The sequence below is a fragment of the Populus alba genome, chromosome 6, assembly GCF_005239225.2.
Source record: "Populus alba chromosome 6, ASM523922v2, whole genome shotgun sequence".
NCBI classification, from domain to species: Eukaryota; Viridiplantae; Streptophyta; class Magnoliopsida; order Malpighiales; family Salicaceae; genus Populus; species Populus alba.
Genome location: NC_133289.1, coordinates 10,641,295 through 10,664,093, shown reverse-complemented (window position 1 = coordinate 10,664,093; position 22,799 = coordinate 10,641,295). Strand labels below are relative to the sequence as shown.

Here is a 22,799-nt window from a genome sequence, read left to right as displayed (position 1 = left end):
TTTTAATACCAACACATCAAAACAATATAAATTCATTAAAAATATATAATTTAAATAAAAATAAATAAATTTAATTTTTTTCAAAAAATATTTTTAAAACACAAAAACAAATAAATTCTTGTAATCTCAATCTCACCTTCTACGAATTTTGTCATCAACTTCACCCAGAGGTGAGGGAACATTAATGAACTATGTGCAATTGCATGGGGTGATAATCTTGCTACTATTGTATAAACCCATTTTCAAATCCTCTTACTCTTTTGAATAATGAAGGGAGCCTTCCATCTCAGAATCTTTTGCATCAAAAACCAAAGAGAACAACACAATGCACAGATTCAAAGAGAGTTTTCATCAAAACTATTCACCCTCACCTTGAGAAAACAAATTCCGGATTAACACATACAGTTACTATTGGTATCACCATCCTCCTTGGACCATCCCTCAGAAGAGTGAATCTACAGTATTTTATATAGCTGGAGAGTGGAGAGGTAACCAACAGTTTGATAGTTCTATAACCTATGATTCACCTTCTACAACTCCTTGATTGCCATTTGAATCACCAGTAGCTGTCAAACCTCGGATCTTAACATCATAGTACACTTCTTCAACTCTCCGTAGGTCATACTTCATGCCTGATACAGGAGAGAAAATACTCATGAAGCAACTCATATACAATGACATTTAGATTTAAAATTATTCAAGAAAACCAGGCAAGAGGAAAGGGCTAAATAAAATGAGTAAAATGAAAAAAAGGAGGCTACCATCAAACTTCTTGCGCAGGAAATCATTCCGGAGATTGAGCATGCGGAAGGCTGCGTGAAGATCTGTCATGAACTTCAACACCTTTCTTGGACAATCATAGTCCCCAGCGGTCACTTGGTTCACAACATACCGAGGCTGCAAAAAACATACAAACAATCACATTAAAAGCCCTTTTCTGCAAACTTTATCAATTGCTCACATGTAATTTCAACAGACTGACTGAAGCACATCCACTGCCCATGATTCCTTAAATTTCCATGAACTTGCAGCTTGTAAGCATAAGTTATCCTTTTGGAAATCTGAAGATAACTCTTACCATTTCATTGGACATAAAGCAGACACCTGTATAAACAGAGAATTTTCAACATCAGCATTTCCAGTGAAAGAACGGAATTACCAACAACAGGATACTTCACATCCTACAAACAAAGACTGATTATCTGGAAACAGGCAGCAATTAAGATAGGTATTACATATTATAATAACTGAAACAGGTGTTATCAGGAATGATTTGTTACCATATTTCTAAATATCTTTATACCAGGGTGTTAGCAGAGGAAGGTATAAGGCATGCCACTAACAATGAAACAGATACATGCATGAAAAGATCCATTGGTGGTATCTTGGTTATATGGCATTATATACAACACACGAGCATGAACTGAAAATTTATTATCAAGAATTTAAACAAAGGAAAGGTTTAGGAGTTTGAATCATGGTTTTAGCGCCCAGAATTTCAAAATAAACTATTTGATTTCAACTTGTTACTTCTTCTGACAAGTAAAAAATTTGAACCATTTCAATTTATGCATGCCATTCTTGGGCAAGAGCCATCATAATCTTCTCTATATCATTCTACCATGGGCCAGTCAACCTTCAAACAGTTTGATTTCGTGTTGGTATTTAATTCACAGGAATAAGCATTTCGTTAGAGTGGCCTCCTGATACTGGTCAGCATTGGCTGATCAAGTCAAGTGGACAAAACCTGCAGCTATAAGCTAAGCAGGTCAACACGCAATCACAAACAATCAGACACCACCACCACCTGAATTTTTATATGCCATTCATGTGAATATTTGAATTCTTTTACTTGCTTTGGTATTTGAACATATATTTACATGTATACCAGAAACCCTGAGTATATTCAAGCAAACCCACTTTCACCATGAGAACAAAGTCTAATTACCTAATCCATATACATTACCACACAAATCAAACATGTTATTTATTTTTTATTTTGAAAAAAATACTTACCAATAAGATAGTCCTCAATGTCCAAACCAAACTCCATGCTGTTTACTGCAGAAGCAACAAGAAAAACGAAAGCATTAGCAAGCGTTTATTAACTAATCATGATTCGTAAACAAGATAAAAGAAAAACATACAGCCAAGTTTTTCCTGAGCTTCAGTGTGCATAAGTAAATTGCCAGTCTCTAACCAATGCATAAAAGTCAGCAGAGAAACAACAATTTGTGTTTCGCTCCTCCAATCACCATGATACCTATACCATAAGGCAATCAATAGCCAAATACACCAAAATGAAGCTAAAAAAATAAAAATAAAAATGTCCCAGATTCTTAACTACCTGTAATATTGACCAGGACACTCGAGGATGATTTCAGCAAGTCTATCATATAACCCCTTCAACACTCCAATTTGCGCCTTTGCTTTCTCTAAAACCTCTGCATCAAATCACACAAGAGATTAAAAAAATGCAAGTAAAAATTACTTCTTAGAAGGAGGAAGCATTAAGATAAAAGAAAACGGTGTCGTTTCTTTAGAACCTGGAACGGGACGGGATTGGTGAACGAGAAGGAGACCAGAGTGCAGGAGTCGAGTGGTGGACTCGATCTCTAAGACAACAGCTCGAATCTTTTCGCGCAATCTTCCTGATTCTTCTAGCTTCGAGCGAAGCTCTTCGAATTGTTTATCTAGTGAGGTTGAGGGAGAATCAGCACCGCCTGACATGGAGAGAGTTGTGGAGAATGAGCGACCTGGTGCTTTTCGGTGACGAGAAATGAGGAGAGGGAGTGAAAGATAGGTGGTGGTGGTGGAAAGGAGAGGGAGTTTGTGGAAAATGGGAGAGAGGTTGAGGTTTGGGTTTGTTTTAGGGTTCAAGGAACGAGAGAGTGAGACTGTGAAGAAGTAGGCGTTTCGAAACGCTGATTTCATTTCTCTCTATAAAAATTCAAACGTGCGCTTACTGCTTGATAAATAGGATGGACGGAATCCGTTTTAATCGAGGTAGAAATTTATTTTTATTTTTAAAGTGGTATTTGTTTAAAAATATATTAAAAATAATATTTTTTTATTTGAAAATTTATTTTTAATATTAATACATTATGTCATAACCCAATTTTTGACCAATTTTATTTTAATTATTATTATTTATTTTATTTACTAAAAAAAAAACGATAAAAAATGATGATAAAAATAATAAAAACAAGTAAAATGAAATAAGTAAAGAATGAATTAAAATTTGGGCTAAGGGCAACATGATTGGAAGTTTTAGGGTTTAATTAAACTTTGGAATTAATCTAATTAAGTTTGGAATTAATTTGTTTAATCCAATTAAGGGTTTAATTGAAGAATTGATAAATTTTTAGACTTAATTAAGCTTGGAATTAATTTAATTCATCTAATCAAGGGTTTAATTGTTTCATCTAATTAAGTTTTGGACTTGGATTTAATTAAATTAATGAAATCAGGGACTTAATTGAAGAAATATTAACGATTGGGGTCCAAATTGCGAAATTAAAATCCAAGGATTATATTGAAAAAGGCGCGCAAATGCAGGGGGCTAATTACCATTTAAACCAGGGGCTTAATTACAAAAGTTTTGAAACTTCGAGGGTCAAAGTAAAAATGGCCACTGCTGTCTCCAAAACGGCGTCGTTTTGAAGACGCTGTTCATCTTCTTCTTTAAACCAGCAACCGTTTTCCACAGTAAAGGAAGCCGAACGTTGCAGCAGTAATGGTCGTCCGTTGGCCTCAGTTATGAGCGTTTAATGGTGGTCGTTCTTCAGCCTACGACCCGTTACCAACCCACCAAGTCCTATATAAACCGAGCTGCACCAAAGAGCAAGGGGCTGGTTAGAGAGTTAGAGAGAGAGAGAGGGACGAACGAAAACCAGAAGAGAGAAACACACATATACCAGCCGAATTTGCAAGCCTTTTTAGAATCCCACACCGGAATCAAACCTTTTTCTCGCCAATACCAGCCTAAAACAGCGAACACAGAAACGAACCGAGAGAGAGAGAGAGACGGTGTTCTGAAAACAGAGCATATAAAAAGACGAAGAAAACTAAGCTGAAACAGAGACATATACGGACCAGAAATATTGCCTTCAGCAACCTCGCGCAAACCCTCCGCAAACGCACAGGTACGTCTTCTGCTCTGTTTCTCCCGCTTTTCTTTACTTCAATCTTGCTGTTTGTTTCTTTTTAATTTGATAGCAGGAGCCATGCATTAATGAAAAATAGGAAAATATAGAAAAAAAATAGAAAAAATAAAAAAAAATAAAAAAAGGAGAAATAAAAAATAAAAAATATTTGTATGCATGAAAAAATAATATAAACTTACTGGTTTATTCACCAACGCCAGAGTCAGGAATAAAATACTGGTTTGAGTTTTCTTATTTTTACTCGTTATTTTTTATTTAGCAAAAAAAATATATGGGCATGTATAAAAAAAATAAATTTATTTTTTTTTACTTATTTATTCACTGACGCCAGAGTCGGGAATAAAATAAAAAACACTGATTTTATTTTATTTTATTTTATTTTTGTCCTTTTCTATTTAATTATATAAACAAAAAAATAAAAAAAATATGTGAATGCGTAAATTTAGTTTATTCACTAGTTTTAGAGCCAGAGTTTAAAAATATTAATCTAAATTTATTTTATTAACTATGTAATAATTACCAACGCCAGAGTTGGAATTATCCGTAGTTAAATATTCACTGACGCCAGAGTCAGGAATATTATGAATAAATCGTCAAAACATAAACCAATAAAATTTAGCAATTTAAGACAAAAACAACAATGCAGTTTGCCTTAGGCAGAACGTTTAAGGGGTGATAATATCTTCCCTTTTACGTAACCAGTCCCGAACCGTAGAATCTCTGTTGACCAGTTAGGGTTCCTAGTGACCGTAATACTAGGTGGCGACTCCTTAAACAAGACATTTTTTTCCTAAAAGAACCGGATGCCATAAATCTGTTCTTTTTCCATAATTCAAGAGAATTATTTTATGTGGGCCGCCGCGATGTCGGGTGCGACACATTAAGTAATTTGAAAATATTAAAAAAAATTAATTTGAAATAAAAAATACAAATAAAAATATTTTAAAACAAGATATTAGTTATTTATTCAGGAAATACATTAGCCCATGTGTTTGTGTTGAATTTATATATATATATACACACAAACGTGGATGTAAAAGAGTGATTAGCATAGATAAAGAGAGAAACTATCAAGTTGAGAGAAGAATTACAAAGAGAATAAAATCTAAACCACAAGTATTAATAAGAGGGTGTTTGGGAGTGTGGTAGCTGTTGCTTTTCAAATAGCTTTTCGTGCCGAAAAGCATGCCAATAATGTTTTTTTATTTTTTAAAAATTATTTTTGATATCAGCACATCAAAACGATCCAGAAAGTACAAACCGAACTCAATTTTAGCAAAAAAAAAAAAAGTTTGAATTTTTTCGAAAAGCAGGTCACACCTCAATCCCAAACGGCCCCTGGGGAATTGATTTTTCTTTTTTTATTTCTTGCATCATACAAAATGAAAAAAAAAAAAAAACAAAGTATCAGCTCTCTGCTTCTCTAAAAATAAAATACAACAGGATTGCAGAACTTATGTTGGATCATTACAGCTGATCTAGAAGACTAATTTAATTAATGTGTTAGCTATATATCTGCTGTATTCACTTTTGAGGATTTGTATGATCTCTACAAGGGTATCAAAACTGAACAACTCTGATTTGTACACTAAGAACATGGACAAGAACGATATGTAATTTCCCAACTCACTTCTTTTGGAAGGTCACCAACAGGAAATAAGCTGCAAAACGGCTGAGTATGCCGGTCAGAATGAGAAGCTGTAGACAGAGACCCCAATGACCAAGATCGTAGCCATTTTCCCTCAGTGAGTTGCAGCGAGTTATCAACCAGACACCGGAGTATCTAGAATACATAATGCAAGAGAACGTTAAACGGGCAGGGTAGTTCGAATTAGCTAGAGAGAAGCCAAGTTACTGGCACAATGACAAACCTTTCAGCATTTGCAATAACAAAAGCTTCCATAGCCCACTTTGGGTAGCACAGATATCCCAAATGCCTCACCAGTATACTACTATCTTGCTCCTGGCTTGCAACAAGAGTCAGGACAACAGGAAGAAGCACTGACCACTGCATGAAGTGAAAACAGAATTTGGAGCATATTTGGTAGAAAATGAAGAAACTACATGTATGGAAAAGCGCTACGAAATGATCAGTGGAATCTTCTATGACATACCAGCTGGGCAGGACCTGGTGCAAAGTAGATTGCAAAAATGTAAGCTATGCCAGTCACACAGTACACTAGGCAAAGCAGAACTACATAATTGTCTGCAAATGTTGATCTAGGACTGTTGAAGAAATAAAACATGGATAAATAAACTAGAGGCTTGACAATTGTGTTGAAATGATCAATTGTGTCTTTTGATAGAAAATAAGCTAGACTGCTGATTCCAGATTCACTCTCTCTCCAGTAATGTAATTTATCCTGCGTAAATGATCGTAATGCTGCAATCTTGCATAGCAGCGCTGCAATCAGAAATGAAGATTGCATGTATGAGAAAGAACACAGCACAACATATTTATTTAATTAAAAGAAAACTCTTTTCCTAAACTATTGAGATTAAAGAGAGGATTATAGTTTCCTGGAAGAAGCAAAACAAATTCCCATCCCCTTATTCTTGATCAAGAGCATATCAACTTCATTACTAATATGGCAAAGTTAACAAGTTTGTGTTTGACAACTTACATACAGCAATGACAGTGTAAGTATAACCAAGGGACCCAAATGTTTCATCGTCCGCCTTAGCAAGAGTTCCTAAGCAGGCTCCAGCCAGTAATAGAATCAAATAGTCAACTGCTTGTAGTCTAGCTTCTCGTAGTCGTTGCTTGCAAATCCTGAAAAGAAACGATATGTAGAATAAAATGTCTGTAAAAATACTTCAAATTGCACAGCCATGCAGTGTTCTTTCAAATAATCGATGAATTTTGGACCACAAAATACCAGTTTAACCAACAGGTATCTTGCCTTCACTGAGCTTAATTGAGTAAATGCCTATAAATCCTACAAAATAAATTTTTTCCCTTGCATGTAAAATATAGCAAATATTCATTGGTTTATCACATCATAATTTAGTAACTAAATACGCACCTTGTGGATTTAGGGGTTTCAGAAATGACCAACAAAATTGATTATCTTAAAACTGCATCTTCCAAAGCAAAGTTGCTTATTAATTTGTAAGCCTGGAATAATTGAGCTCTACCCAACATTTGAATTATCGTTTTACATTATCAGAGCTAGTTAAGCCAACTTAGTCATGAAATAATCTTTAGAGGATATGAGTTGACTTCAACAAATGCCTCGGAATTAGACAACCTTTTCTCACATATGCTTATTACATAGAAAATAATAATTGATTTCATACCTTCCAACGAAATATCTATACTGACGGGAAACTCCAGGAGTCCTTCGGTTGGATAAATCCTTAGACTTCAAATAGTTGCGTTCTATATGATCTCGATGAAGCTCAACACTAGAAACAACATCTGCCCATAAATCCCCCGCAAAAGATTGTTCTGTGGACTCCGCAGCACTTGAGTTTAAGCCAGAAGAGGTTGCACCAATGCTATCAGCATAGTGCAACATGTCTGGTGGTACTGGATACCCGTTATGCAGCATCCATCTGATAGGTAGTTGTTCATGAGTCACATTTGAGTTTGTTTTCACTATACCCTCCAGAATGTCAATATAGTGATCTGGAGGAGTAACACGCTCTGGTACAGTGATCCCAAGGCCAGCAAAGTATTCTTCAACTTTCTTTGCAGATCCATGATAAACAGTGAGGCCACCTTTTGCCAGAAGTATAAAATCATCAAACATCTTGAACAGGGCATAGCTGAATCAAAAGAAACAAACCATTAAATCCAGAAAATTTCTGGGTCATTTTTTTATGATGAATAAACCATTGTCATGGCTCATGTAAAAGGCCAGAATTGAAACATAACTTCATAGATAAGTATTCAGATGATCCCTTTCTCTGTCTTACTATTCATTCGCATCACCTTTCAAGTTTCTTAAGCATTCACATTAAGTTAGAAAAGTGAAAGGGCTGCATTGGGATCTCATGGTAGTAGCTTGTCTAGCAAATCTTTTATTTTCCTCAGATGCAGATTGCAAAGGCTTTACACCGAGTTATGAACTTCCATTTTACTCTTCACTATTTATTATTCAAGAACAGTATATTTGTGGTAAATTTAAGGGGTTGTGGAAGTTCAATAATCTGATAGGCTACGTACAAACTACGAAGAATAAACATCTGCAACAAGGGGCAGTGTTTTATCAGCTATAAGTCACACCTTGTGTTTTTCTTCTTTTGTTGCCCAAGCTACACTGATTAGAGAACCAGATACAATTATCAAGCATTTGATAGTTTACAGGAGGGAATATCTCTATGGCATTTTGGCTTCAGAGAGAGAAGAAACTTACCTTGGTTGATGTACTACCATGCAGATGTTTACCCCTTCTAGTGCTTCACGTCGTAGAGCTCTTATAAGTAACAGTGATGATGAACTGTCCAAACCAGATGTGGGCTCATCTAAAATCAGCAGTGAAGGTTCCATGACCATTTCAAGCCCAACGTTCACACGTTTTCTCTGGCCTCCAGAAATTCCTCGTTTCTCCACAGTCCCGACCACAGAATCCCTCACTGTCTGCAGTCCCAATGCCTCAATAACTCTTTCAATAACCAGAACCTTATCAGCTTTAGGCATGTCGGCAGATAATCTCCAGTAAGAAGCCCAACAAGAAAAATATTAGAAAAAATATAACAAGAGTGGAGTAGCAGAATCAGTAGAAATTAACTGCAAAGCAGAGAATTCAAGAAACTGTGAAGGGAAGATGCCACATGAACAATAGCAGTTGAAGGGAAGAAGTTCAGCGAGAAAGTTGAAAAGTTGATGATTGTTTGTGATGCCAAGTTAATAGACTGGGAGCCTGGCTATCAAAATTAAGCATAATTTCAAGAGTTTTTTGTGTTCAATAAGCCAGATTTGAGAGGAAAAACATTAACCAAAAACAACAGATAAAACTGGATCAAGATTAAGTTACATATTTTTACGTGGGAAAAGAAAATTGCATCATTCTCCAGATCTGAAAATTGCAGATGTAATTGTTGAGTTGAGTTACAGTTATGAAACCATGAGCAGAATGATTTTGCTTATATATGCTACTGTACTCTTTATATTTCTCCATGTAGAAACAATAATTACTTGCACTTGGGAAAGGAAATGGGAAAATACACGAGTAATAATGAATACATTAGCAAAAATTGTTAGATGTTGCTTACCGGCACCTTGCACTGAATCGCAGATTTTCTTCCACTGTCAGATTCCCATGAACAATGTCATCTTGTGGAACAAAACCAATAATTTTCTTATATGAATGGATTGATTCATTCTTCCCATTTATGAGAATTGAGCCTGTCATGGTGCATCCAGTTGCTTTTCCTGCCAAGGCAGAAAGAAAAGTAGTCTTGCCAGCTCCAGATGGTCCCATGACAGCAGAAACTCTGCCAGGCATGATTTTCCCAGTGACACACCTCATCAGATGTTTCTTTTTTCCTTTCAACGTGAGGGTTAAATCCTTAAATGCAACCTCAATCACAGGCCTAGTCTTGACATCAGTATCAGTAGCCATTGAAATTATTCCTGAGAAAGTCAGGTTCTTTTGGTCCTGCTGCATAGCTTTCTCCTTCTCAATCTGACCATATGCATACTTGAAAATTTGGGTGTGAGAATGCAATTGTTTACCCTTTGGCATTTGCTTTTTTATATTTTTGTCTCCAATCTCCAATTTAAATCCTTCCTGACCATCAGGATCATCTTCAAGAGCATGCATCATTTTTGTAAGGGTGCTTGGTTCTATTTTCTTTGCTTTTCCGGACGATGCACTTGCAGTACCTGAAGGCATAGGTGGTAACAAAGCAACCTCAGTTTGAGATTTACCCACATCTGAAACCTTTGGCTGCTCTGCTTTAAATCCAGATGTTCCGCGAGAAAATGTCTGGGACAACTGTGCTTGCATCCCGGATCCCCCTTTCTTGGCAACATTTTTTGCAACTTTCCACCTTTCACGTGCTTGTGCAGTTTCTCGTGCTTGCCTTGCTGCGGCTTCTCTGGATTTAGCTGCTCTTTTTTCTCGTGTAGAGAGAGCCTGGCCAGAGCAGTTAACAATAATGAGAAGAAGAGTAGTCACTGCAGCCTGCATAGGCAAGTGAACAATGTCAGATACTGGCGGATCCAGTTAATCCACAAGGAACGATCAACAAGTATTTTGAAAGGGGATGCTAAATTTCATTATGGAGGACCTTCTTTTTTTTTGTAGTAAAGAGTTTCCAAGATTCATCAGTGTAAGTTAAAAGAGCAATGAAATAAAGTCCCCCAAAGTCAATTCTGAATGACATGGTATCAAAAGCAAATATAAGTTCAAAGCCACAATTCAGAATTTTTTTATTCTGCAATCAAATTTCTTTTCTAAAGACTAAATGAGGATAACTTACAATAAGCATGATTCCGTATGCATGAAGGTTTTGGTTTGCAGTATTAGGATGGCATGTGACTAACTTGAAGCACGCTGCAAAATGATCCAAAAAAATCTTTTAGTCAAATATTCATCCCTTGCCTTGCAAAGTAAAAATAAATGAGTATTTTTTTCTGAGATGTGCAGTGTAGCGAAAATAAATAACAAACAGTGAGTTCTGGAGGATGATAAAAAGTATCTGCAAGCAGCAGTTGATATAAGGTGTGGTGCTTCAAACTGTCTTAGAGTGGTATATATACTGATTAGGTCGATGCAAAATGTTTCCTGGTTCTTGCTTAAGCATCTAACTATCAGAAAATTTTGTGGTAAGAAGAAAATTACAACCCTGTAATTTTTGTTATATTGATAAATTTATTAAATGAGAAGTATTTAGAACATATGATCTACTTCTATCGTTATGCTTGCTTCCTCTCACTGAGATTTGACTCTGAGATCTCGTTGGTTCTGCCAAACATCGTGATTCGCAGACTACTAGGACTAGGAAGACTTGAAAAGCTAGAATCCTTTTTCTTCAGCACTGAATTCTAAAACATCACAAGTTTCCATATCACCAGAAATAACCAAAAACTTACATATTTGAGAAGTGGAGCCCATCCTGCAGTAATGTCTGTATTCATGAATACAAAAGATTAGTTAGTGATGCTAAGCACTACAATGGTGCATCATCTAATGAGATTCAAGCTTAGCATTATCTAGCAACAGATTCATGTTGTGAGCGATTAAATACATTGAGTTTCGGGATAAAGAAAACAATACCCACTACTGCAAGGAACTTTAAGCGTTGTTCTTGGGCAGAATGATCCTGGTGCACAGAAAATTTCACTACTCATCGCAACAGGAGCCCATGCATCTGCACCACCACAAGTATGATTTGGATGTCCAGGGGGTATTTGGTAACCATATCTGCAAAATTTCTCTACCAATAAACACTACGCTCTATGACAAACCACAAAAGGTTTGGAAGAGGAAGAGAAAGGGATTTCAAGGACAAAAATACGAACTTACGGGGTACACATTCCGGTAGTTTTATTAAGCTTTGCGGATGGACAATAAGAACCTAATGGGCAAGCTGAATTTACAAGACCACAAGAACAATAAGAAAGGGCACTGGAATATCATGGACATGTATAGTTGTACATTGCAAAAACAGCAGTAGCAACGATACTCACGTATCATGCAGGTAAGACCTTGGGGGCAGAAAAATCCCTCACAACACGGTTGACAGTCACGAGTCCTTAAAGGCATGTCCTTTGAATTATAGAGATCGATTTTCTGATTTGGATTAGCACCGCAACCCCATCCTGGTTCACACCCATTAGGCCACGAGGATAAATTGCAGTTCTTATTTGGTTTTAAATAGGGAGTCTGCTCTGTTCCAAAGAGACTACCGAAGTAGAATTTGATTTCTGCTGCTGTACACAATCTCAGAGTGATATCTCCTGTTCAGTGAATCACAAGCCATCATGAGAAACTAGACAAACAAATACAAACATACAAAATTTGTCAGCACAGCGAAGGAACCCTCAACAAAATAAACTTGAAATGTTTGTTTCCAATGGACTTTGTTTATCATCCTGTTGTCCACCATAAATTTGACAAGCAAACCATCCAAGCATCTCATCGTGATATGTGACTTGGTGTAGTTTTTCCTGAATGGCAAGTTGGTCATTTCTGGGGGATACGACGTTCATTTTCATGCAACACCTTCGTTCAATTTCTTATAAGAAGCTGATGCATTTTTCATTTGCAATTTTCACTCCTTCAAACAGACCAAAACAGTGTTTTTGTCCCCCCCTTCTTTGAATAATGATGGCATGAATCTTTGAACATCTCAAAATTGTAAAGCTTCATATGTCATTGTTGCATTATTTATCCATCTAGAAAGCATCACGGCAATGACTAGTCTAAATGGCCATACCTTTAATCTTCTTGATACAGTTAGTTATGAAATCCAAGTCCCCTTCAAAATCGAATGCTCTTTTCCAATCAGCTTTCCTGAAATTCAAGGAATTCACTATAAAAAAAGATAAATAAATAAATTAAAGCAAAGCAAAGCTAGATATGAAAAGAAACAGTACTCACACATTCTTGATGCAAAAGCTCAGACTATCCATTATATCATCACCGAACACTACAGAGAGATTTGAAAGCCTTTTGTAGACCATATCAGTAATAATAGGATGCAATGCTGGGTTGCCTGTTTGACTATAATCATCCCCATCAACACAAAACGCATTTGGTAATAGATTGAAAACAACAATAAGAAACGATAGAAAACGTGACACCCGACAAATACTTCTGATCTTCAGTGCACTCATTTCCACAAGTCTTTGTAGGTCCCCAAACTAGAACTTTTGGAAAGACCACCCAATGACAACTAATTAAGAATCCACATTCCAATTTCTTTGAGCACTCAAACTTGGACTAATCCATTGGGGATCAATTATGGCATCCTTTATGATGGAAAATTATAAACCTTGATGGAACAAGAACATATGGCAAGAATTGGAGAAAAAAAAACTAAGAATCTTATCAGTTAAAAGACCAACCAATCCAATGGGAGCTCGAGAATGAGAGTGGAATGTTAGAAAACAATGGAGGTTGATGGTGGCGGTAATGAAGAGAAGAGAGAGAAGATTTCAGGGTCAAAAGCAAATGAGTGAGTTGTTTGGGTTGGAATTTGAAAGGGAGTCCTTGGTTTTAGGGATCAAGAAATGGCGGGGAGAAGTGAGTGCCTAAAAAGGTGATGCAGTGCCATGTACAGGTCACCTGAAACTGTTTGTTTTTATATTTTAAAGATATTTAAAAAAAATTAATTTTTTTATTTTTTTTTTAATTAATATATTTTAAATATTAAAAATAATTTTTTAAAAAATAAAAAAAAATATTATTTTAATACATATCTAAATAAATATACACTTTAAAAAACAACCACATTCACATTCATAATCACCTTTAATATCTTTTATTTTTTTTTACCCGTATTTCCACTCTAACAGTAAAAATAAAAAGTAATATAATAAATTCAAAAATATATGATCAAGAATTAAAGCCCAAAGTTGATAATAAATGAACATATAAATATTTTATAACTGTCTGCTATGTAAGCTACATAGAATCTTATGATGACATGGATACAATGATTTGTCGAAAGAGCGAAGCAGAATCAGTTTTTATTTAATCCTATAATAATTAAAATAAATTTTTAAAACAACTTCAATGATTTAAAAATTAGAGAAAAAATGTATTTGTTTAGTCAAAATCCTCATTTCTTACCTATGCATTTATTTTTTTATTTTGATGAAACAAGTCTTGTTTTATAAACAACATGATTTTTTAATAAAAAAATTAATGTGATTAAAATAAATATCCCCAAGAATTCTAGCAATGTAAACTCATGACAAAAAAAAAATATTTATTTCTTGAGTCAAAATCCTCTTTTAATTATGCATTATTTTTTTTGTTTTGAAGAAAACATGTTTTTTAAAATAAAAGTCTATTGTGATCTAAAAGGCAAGTATCAATAAAGAATAAAAAAAATCATATATTGACAATTTTTATTTGTTTATATGAAAAAAATAAAATAAAAGAGTAATTAATTTGTGAAAACCATGGTAAAATTCATACTAAAAAATAAAAAAATATATATTTCTATTTTCATTGAATATTCATGTATATTTTTTCTTTTTAAAAAAATTGCATATAAGATTCCTATATAATTATTCATAAAGTAATTGCAAATATTACCATAAAAAAGCTTGAGTTTTATTTAGAGATAATGACATAATTGAATTATTTTTAAAAAATAAATATCATTGTAATTATTTATCCAAAAAGAATTTTATTATATATATATATCAAGGACAATGTAAATGAACTTGGTATTTAAAAAACAACTTAGGCTTACAAGCCTATACCCACGTGCTTGACCCAAAAGAAAAAACACTTTTTTTTTATTTACACATTTATTTTTCTTTTTTGAGAAAACATGTATTTTTTTACTAACAATATGTTTTTTTTTCAATCAAACTTAAGGTAGTTAAAATATATATTCACAGGAATTCTAATAATTTAAATTCATGACAAAAAAATATGTATTCATTTATGTTTTATTTTTCGCAAGAACATGTCTTTTTATTTAAAGTATGTTTTTTAAAAAATAATTATTCAAAAAATGATACAAAAGAAAGTTTCAACAAAAATAAAAACTTCGTGTCTTGATAATTTTCATGCGTCTCCATGTAAAAATAAAAGAGTAATTGATTCATAAATACCATATAAAAATTTACAATAATAAAACTTATATTTTATTCTCATTGTAATATTCATGTGCCATTTTTTTAATTGAATAGATTAATATATAATTATTCACAAACCAATTGCAAATATTACCATAAAAAACACTAATATTATTTAAATAAAATGACATAACGGAGTGATTTTTTAAATATAATTGTAGTATTTTTTATAAATAGATTTTAATTTTTAAAATATAAAAAATAAAATAAAATCAAGGGCCAAATGAATGAACCTCATGTGCATCCAGGCTTAAAACGATGTCCAAACACACCGACTTGTAAAGCCATACCTACAAGCCTAACTTTAAAGAAAAAAACTCAATCATACCTATTTTTACTTAAAAAATAAATGGCAACATAGTTTTTTTAAAATAAAATGGACAAAGCTCCATTCTCAAAGACAAACTCATTAAAAATATCATTATCGTTCTTTTTTTTTTTTATATAGCTACAATGCATCAAGGTTAAATCCTTTTTCTCTCTGTTTTGTTTTTGAACAGCTTTTTTTTTTCTTCTTAATATCTAGTGATTGAGATGTGAAAGGGATAAAGTTTTAGTACCAAAACATAAATACCTAAAAGTACAGGGATCGGAAATATAAAATAAAACACTACAAGGACCAAATTGAACTATTGTGATAACTTTAAGGACCAAATAAAAACAGTTGAAGATTGCAGTTATAATATTTTATACATTGGTCCCATTTAATCTGTAGTGTAATAATATAATAATTTCACATTTAGTACATTTTACGTGCAACAATAGGCATTGACCTTGAAATACCTGACCAAATGAATATCCATACAACTAAGGATGAGTGGGTTTGGTCTAATTGTTCATATGAATAATTAACCATTTTAATATATTAATTTAGACATTTGGTAGCAAGCTTACTGTTGTAGCTTAGTAGTTAACGACTGACATGACTTTTGAGGTAGGTAGTTTGATTCCCAGCGGCAGCTAATAAATCATTTTAGGCAACAAAATCTTTTTAATTAAGCCATTTTTTTTTTTTTTATCTCCAAGGTATTTTAGTAATTTAACTATTTAAAAAATTAAAAAACTAATCATGAAATAATTATCTTACCTCCAAATTCTTGCTTAAAGGCTATCGGGCAGTGGTAAGTTCATCTTAATATTATTTCAATATAGTGTTATGAGTCTTCGTTTAAAAGTATAATAATATTGCTTTTTAGAGTTATCTTTAAATATATTAAAATATATTTTTTATTTTTTAAAAATTATTTTTGATATTAATATATTAAAATGATCTAAAAACACTAAAAAAATTAATTTAAAACAAATAATTTTTTTTAAATAAAAAAACAAATATCTTGAAGAGTTATAGTAATACATCTTCTCCCTCCCTTAGTTTTTGTTTTTATTAATTTAATTAATCACTCCATAATCAAACGTGGAATGAAAGAAGAGGCAAGCATGTTGAATGGGTGCCAATTCCATCCAAAACCGACTTGACTTGGATGACTCATGCCCATGGCCCACAAAAGACTTACAACACTGTCCTGTCCCTCCCTCCCTCTCCATGTAATTCCCCTCTACTCTATTCACACCAGCGGAGCAAGCAAGAATTCGATTTTCAAGGTTGTCATGTCTTCACCGTATCTAATTAAATACTATTATTTAATAATGACATGGGTCCCTTTCGCTTTTTTTGGGTCAGCTGACTTCCACACCAAGATGCCGTGTCTAGACTATAGACTGCAGACTTTCACTAGTTTCTTGAGGCCTTTTGATCTAAATAATTAGTTTATTAAGGTCTTTTTGGGACATTGACTGAAGGGTCTCTTCTCAAATTACTCGTTGTTTGGGAACTGAGGTTAAGCAATCCCGTCTAGGAAGATTTGAAGGTGAGGTTTGCCTGCTTCTCCAGGTTTTTGCACCTTTATTTTGCTGCAAATTTGGATGGTCTTGCTGTTTTGCTACTGATAGAGAGATTGTGTGTGTCAATAGATTGTATCAGTACCAGTATTAATTTTGATTTCTTGATTTCACTCTCACTTGATTTTGAATTCATTGAAGGATAACCTTGGAATTGGGAGAATGAGAACAGTAAATATCTCGACAGAAATGATCAAAAGAAAGCAGACAGTATTGAGCCAGTAGTTATTGACTTGTTCATGGCTTTTAATTTCATATAGGTTATTCTTGTTTTCTATGTTGCTTATGTTGCATGAACCTGGGAAATCTTGTTGGTTATCAATTTCCTGAATCCGGCAAGAAGTGAACCACAAGCTCTGTCCTGTTCTTTTCTTTCTCCTTCTTTGTTTTTTAGTACCTTTTTTTGCACAAATCAATCTTGCGGGTGTTTCTGGTTGGTTTTCAAATTTAACCTCGCAAAAATATGCAAAGAGAGAATTTTGATTTCCAACTATTGCTAATGATCTGATCCACTGTATCCTGAGAATGAACATCATATTTTGTGCAGCTTTTGTTTTTATACTTTCCTTTTGCATTCTATTTTGTGGACAATTTTCTAATGAACACTGTTGTTTTTGAGTTTTTAGGTTGCTACATCTTATCAAGGCTTTCTTTCTTCGCTCCTGAATTCGTGACAACCAGATTTATCCACGCGCATTCGTTGGGGGCAATGAAGTGCTTTTCATTCCACAGTGGAGACAAGACGGATGAACCAAAAACTCCAAAGTCAGTCCCTGTTCAATCTGTGAATTCTCCAGGTGCTGATCGTGAAATAGGAAGATCTGGTTCTGAATTGAATTCTCAAAATGTCTCTGGTACCAGCACAGAGTCCATGGTTAGGCCCTCACTTCCTAGCATGTCTCAAAGGCCCAGCAATCTCAGAGTGTTCACAGTTTCTGAGCTTAAGTCAGCTACCAAGAATTTTAGCCGTTCTGTCATGATTGGAGAAGGTGGATTCGGTTGCGTTTATAAGGGATCTATTAAGAGCACCGAGGATCCAACTACAAAGCTTGAAATTGCTGTGAAACAGCTGGGTAAAAGAGGGGTGCAGGCAAGTCTTATTCCTCATGTCAACACCTAGTTTTTAATGTCATTGATAGAATTGTAGAAGATATTTATTTTGCTATACTTTCAAAGGTATCTCCATTGCTAGAACAAAAATCTATTTCAAGATTTGCCCACAGTTTTCTGAAAGATGCTTTGTTGAGCTGATGACAGTCTTGCATTTATACTTGTGTTTTAAGCAGTCTTAATCTTAGCTCACACCATTTGGTTGGCAGGGGCACAAAGAATGGATCACCGAAGTAAATGTTCTTGGAGTAGTCGAGCATCCGAACCTTGTCAAATTAGTTGGTTACTGTGCGGATGAAGATGAAAGAGGAATGCAGCGGCTTCTAATATATGAATTTATGCCTAAGGGAAGTGTTGAGGACCATTTATCCATCCGATCAGATAAACCTCTTCCATGGGCCATGAGACTGAGGATAGCCCAAGATGCTGCTCGTGGCTTAAAGTATCTACATGAAGAAATGGATTTTCAGGTATGGTGTTTCAAATTTCCATTTCAGTACACCTAAGATTTGGCAGCCCCCTGTGGAAATGCTTCATTTTTCTCAAGGTTGCATTTCATTTCCGATCTCCCCAACATTGTTCTTGTAGCTTGCTATTTTTTTCTAAAATTCTGTAGTTTTTTATTCCCTGTAAAAGAAAGAAAAAAAAAAGAGCCTAAATGTGGTTGCGGGTGAGGGATTTCTACATAAAGTCAATTGTGAACAATTAATTAAAGTTTGTGGTAATCTGTGATATGTGGTTAAGCTATCAAGCCTAATTAATAATGCTGACTAGTTTTTTTTTTTTTTAATTGACTGTCATAGATCATCTTCAGGGATTTCAAATCATCAAACATTCTTTTAGATGAGCAGTGGAACGCCAAGCTATCAGATTTTGGGTTGGCAAGGCTAGGACCTTCTGAAGGATTGACTCATGTTTCAACTGCGGTATGTTCAGGCAATGTGATCTAATTGATACTTGATATCCGTTTCACCAATTGGTGCTTACTTTTAGCATGCTAGAAATGAACCTTTATTCAATATCTGGATGGGATTTACTCTTTGAAATCTCCTAAAATTTCATCAGTACTGAGCTAATTACCGGAATAGAATCTTGAATTATGTTGCTTATATATTCTGCATATTTCCTGTGCAGTCAATTATCTTATCTGGGTCTGCTTTTGATCACCCAACTATCCCTTTGAAAGCTGCATCAATATGACAGTTGAAAATCATACAGTTTTCCTTATCTCTTGTGGGATTTCGGGATTGTTTAGTTTTATTGATCCCAACACAATATGCGGATAACTGGAATAGAGTGATTGCATGGATTTGAGTACCTTGCATTCTAGGCATTATGCAGTTCGAAAGGCTCATATAGATGGAAATCGGCCTACTATCAAGCTCCAGGACCCAAACCTAGCCTTATTTTACTGCTTCCAGTGTACTTGATAAGCTCATCTAACAGAATAAAATATATTAAACCTGGCCATTCCAAAGATAATGGAACAGCTATTGGGAAATTGTTCATTTGAGTGCTTGCTTGTTTAATAGGGCGCATCAGAGCTGCTTCAGCATGTTTGTTCTTTTTATTCTTTCTTGTGATTAGGATGCTTTTAGTTCTGTGTACTAGCGTGTCTTTGGGAGTCTGGGTTTTGCCTCAAAGGAATTTGCACAATAGAGGTTGGGAACTATGAAATGCGTAAACCTTTTCCATGTACATGATAGAAGAAACGGGTTCATTTTAAATAACTCAGAAACTGAATAGAATTTTTTTAGTTATGCTTTTCATTCTTTTTTTTCCTTTCAGAATGCAGTTTAGACTTTATGCTTTGGCTGTAGGTTGGTGCACTAACACTATGTTAACATTTTTGTTATAATCAAAACTGTTAATTCTCGTGCAATAATTGCAGTTGGTTATTTCCATCAGGTTGTAGGAACTATGGGATATGCAGCTCCTGAATACGTCCAAACAGGACGTCTCACATCCAAAAGTGATGTCTGGAGCTATGGGGTATTCCTTTATGAACTCATTACAGGAAGGCGCCCTTTGGATCGAAACCGACCCAAGAATGAGCAGAAGCTCTTGGAATGGATAAGACCATACCTATCAGACGCCAAGAAATTCAAGCAAATAGTGGATCCCAGGCTTGAGCAGAAAGACATCCTCAAGTCAGCGCACAAGCTTGCAAATTTAGCCAACCGATGCTTAGTTAGAAACCCAAAATTACGTCCCAAGATGAGTGAGGTGTTGGAAAAGATGAATCAGATTGTAGATGCATCTACAGGGACCGAAAGTGCCCAGCAGTCCTCCAAGAATTCAGCACCCATAAAAACTTCTCACGGCACCACAGCAAAAAATAAAAGGAGAAATGTAGGTCTCAAAACTGAAGAAAGCGGCTGGTTTGGCTGGATGTGGAATCCAAAGCATGTTAGAACACGCTAATTGCAGTAAACTCGAGCAGATTTATTGTCTGGTAGGTTTTGTGGCTGCTGGAGTATAAATAGGAAAAACCTTTTGAAGCTGGAAGGCTTCCATCATTTATTGGCTGATCAACAAGGTTAGTTGAAAAACTTTTATATACACAATAACTTGTAGAAATCATTGAAGGGAAGGTATAAGAGCAGCTCTAGATTCCTGCTTCTGAATAAGTGCATCGCTGGTCCAGAATTTAATGAATGTTAGTAGATGCTGGTCTGCATTGGAAAACTTTCCCGAGGTTGTAGCACTGCGACATGTAAACACTCTTTGGTGGGTTTTGCATGCTTCAATGTATGTCTTGAGTAGAATATGTTTGCCTAATTTTACCACTTTACAGGAGAGTTACTAATGAGTATCATATCATTCCTTGTAACTTTTTTTAGATTGGAATGTTTGAAGATCGATTCCTCGAACTACATAGTTGTTTATGTAAAATTGTCGTTGCCTCGTTTGTTATTGTCTTCGTTATTTACTAATTGAAATTAGGCCCTGTTCCCTATTCTAGGCTTCAAGGCCCTGGTGTGCTTGAACTAAGGTTTTTTTTTCTTCATCATCTCTGTTTCTAGCAGGTAAGGTAGAGGGGTGGCAATTTCACCCGATTAGCTATTTAATCTGTGTTTTGCTGCGAATCAGAATAAATGAATATACAGTTTTTGGGTTTTTCAGTGTTTTTTAACAACAAAAAATACCCTAATTATATATTAAAAAATTTATACAATTATCTAATTAAATAAATTTATAAATTGAGAATTATTTGTGTTAATAAATATATAAAAAAAATGTTAATATGTTTATTTGACTCATTTAGTTATGAGTTACATAATTTATTTTTTAATGTAAAAGAATAAAAATGTAAATATTATTAATGTATTTTTTGATATCATGAAAAAAATAAAAAAAAAACTATAAATAAGAAAAAAGAAGTATTAATTTAAATATAAATTAAAAACCATTTAAAAAAATACATATAAAAAGTATCAATTAAAAAAAACTAAATAAAAAAGAGATCAAATGTTGCCAGGCTTAACAAGCTAGGCCCTTAATAACATCATTGTGACATATTGCTTGTATTTTCCTAAATTCCTACCACAATGGTAGCTAAAAAATTAAGGATTTTGTTTATTTGATCTAGAAACTCATTTTAACATAAAATATTTATAAAACATCTTATTCACCTTGATAAACTTGAACATGACTTTAAATAACCCAAACATCAATTTATAAATCCAAAATCAACTCAAAACCAAAAAAACTTCCTTAGCTCAAATCTACTATTTTAGGTGGTGGAAAGACTAAATAACATCTAGGTGAGACTTTCTTAATTGAGAACTCATTAACACCAAGATCGAACTTTGTTATGGCCTAAATCAATGTTAACCAAGGCCTTTTTCTTTTTATAATCAAAGTCCGACATCTCTTAAATTAAAAACTAAAAAATATAAAAAATGAAGTACTAGATCAAAATTGAAATTTCAAAAACCAAATGGACAAAAAAAATAGAAATTGAAAAGTATAGGGATCAAACTATTTTTTTTTTTAACTTTGGGTTATTACCTATTTTCTCTACTCTTTTTACTTTGTTCCTCTATCTTTTATTTTTGTCTTTACTTAATAATTCAACTTAAATTGACTTTCAATTCAGTCCTAAAAAATGAAAGTGAAAAAAAAGAATAAAAAATAAAAATAAAAAAAAAATATTAGATGCACATTAAGTCCATAATACAGCCCCAACACAATAGCAATTTACTACATGAAAAATCCCACATGTTTTTAGAGTTTTAACTAGTTACATGACCTGTGTGATGTTATGGGTTAAATTTTTTTAATATAAAAATATTAAAAAAAATTAAAAGTATTATGTCTTTCTGTAAAGTTATACCCAATAGTTTTAGATTTGATTGCAATGCTTGACCAAAGAGTAATATTTATAATATTAATAATAATATTAAATTTACATGACTTAAGTTTAAATGAGTCTGGCTGGAACATCGGAATCCAAGAACATTGAATGTGAGTCTGGCTACAAGGTCATGTCATAAAAGTGTGATAATTAAAAAAGAAAAAAAATCAATAGGAAGAAAAAAACTAATGAAGAAAAAGAAAAAAAATCTGAATTAACTAAATTAACCTTTCAAACCAGGTTAACCCGTTAAACCTTGAGATCCATATCATAAAAGTTTGATAATTAAATAGAAAAAAAAAAAAATTGACAGGTTTACCCAGAATTAACTGGGTTAACCCGTCAAGCCCAAGATATGTGTTATCAAAATCTGATAATTAAATAGAAAGAAATTTAACATTAACAAACTAAACTAAAAAAAAAAAATTAATTAAAAAGAAAAATAATTTTAAGTTAACTCGTCAAATCAAATATCCGTATAATGAAAGTCTAA

General features: G+C 33.9%; 3 protein-coding genes and 1 non-coding gene across 4 annotated transcripts; 1 reads left to right on the top strand and 3 right to left on the bottom strand.

The window, feature by feature from the left end:
- Nucleotides 1-239: 239 nt before the first annotated feature.
- LOC118048314 (uncharacterized) lies at nucleotides 240-2,966 on the bottom strand. The gene is made up of 7 exons (XM_035057923.2): nucleotides 2,547-2,966; nucleotides 2,348-2,444; nucleotides 2,148-2,263; nucleotides 2,017-2,061; nucleotides 1,079-1,104; nucleotides 762-897; nucleotides 240-632 (listed from the first exon to the last, which is right to left on the bottom strand). Exons 1-7 carry the CDS (start codon nucleotides 2,932-2,934, stop codon nucleotides 517-519), a joined length of 924 nt encoding a protein of 307 aa, XP_034913814.1. The 5' UTR covers nucleotides 2,935-2,966; the 3' UTR covers nucleotides 240-516.
- On the bottom strand, nucleotides 1,546-1,650 carry LOC118048580 (U6 spliceosomal RNA). The gene has a single exon (XR_004687491.1). It is a non-coding gene; the product is annotated as a U6 spliceosomal RNA (small nuclear RNA).
- Nucleotides 2,967-5,583: 2,617 nt separating the features above from the next.
- Nucleotides 5,584-13,278, bottom strand: LOC118048315 (putative white-brown complex homolog protein 30). The gene is made up of 14 exons (XM_035057925.2): nucleotides 12,722-13,278; nucleotides 12,558-12,634; nucleotides 11,809-12,078; nucleotides 11,645-11,708; nucleotides 11,396-11,542; nucleotides 11,212-11,246; nucleotides 10,599-10,672; nucleotides 9,387-10,300; nucleotides 8,528-8,824; nucleotides 7,467-7,937; nucleotides 6,791-6,939; nucleotides 6,281-6,570; nucleotides 6,038-6,174; nucleotides 5,584-5,949 (listed from the first exon to the last, which is right to left on the bottom strand). The coding sequence occupies exons 1-14, from the start codon at nucleotides 12,955-12,957 to the stop codon at nucleotides 5,793-5,795; spliced, it is 3,318 nt and encodes a 1,105-aa protein (XP_034913816.1). The 5' UTR covers nucleotides 12,958-13,278; the 3' UTR covers nucleotides 5,584-5,792.
- Nucleotides 13,279-16,524: 3,246 nt separating this feature from the next.
- LOC118048316 (serine/threonine-protein kinase PCRK1) lies at nucleotides 16,525-20,862 on the top strand. The gene is made up of 5 exons (XM_035057926.2): nucleotides 16,525-16,805; nucleotides 17,463-17,926; nucleotides 18,156-18,416; nucleotides 18,750-18,872; nucleotides 19,855-20,862. Exons 2-5 carry the CDS (start codon nucleotides 17,546-17,548, stop codon nucleotides 20,368-20,370), a joined length of 1,281 nt encoding a protein of 426 aa, XP_034913817.1. The 5' UTR covers nucleotides 16,525-16,805; nucleotides 17,463-17,545; the 3' UTR covers nucleotides 20,371-20,862.
- Nucleotides 20,863-22,799: the final 1,937 nt, after the last annotated feature.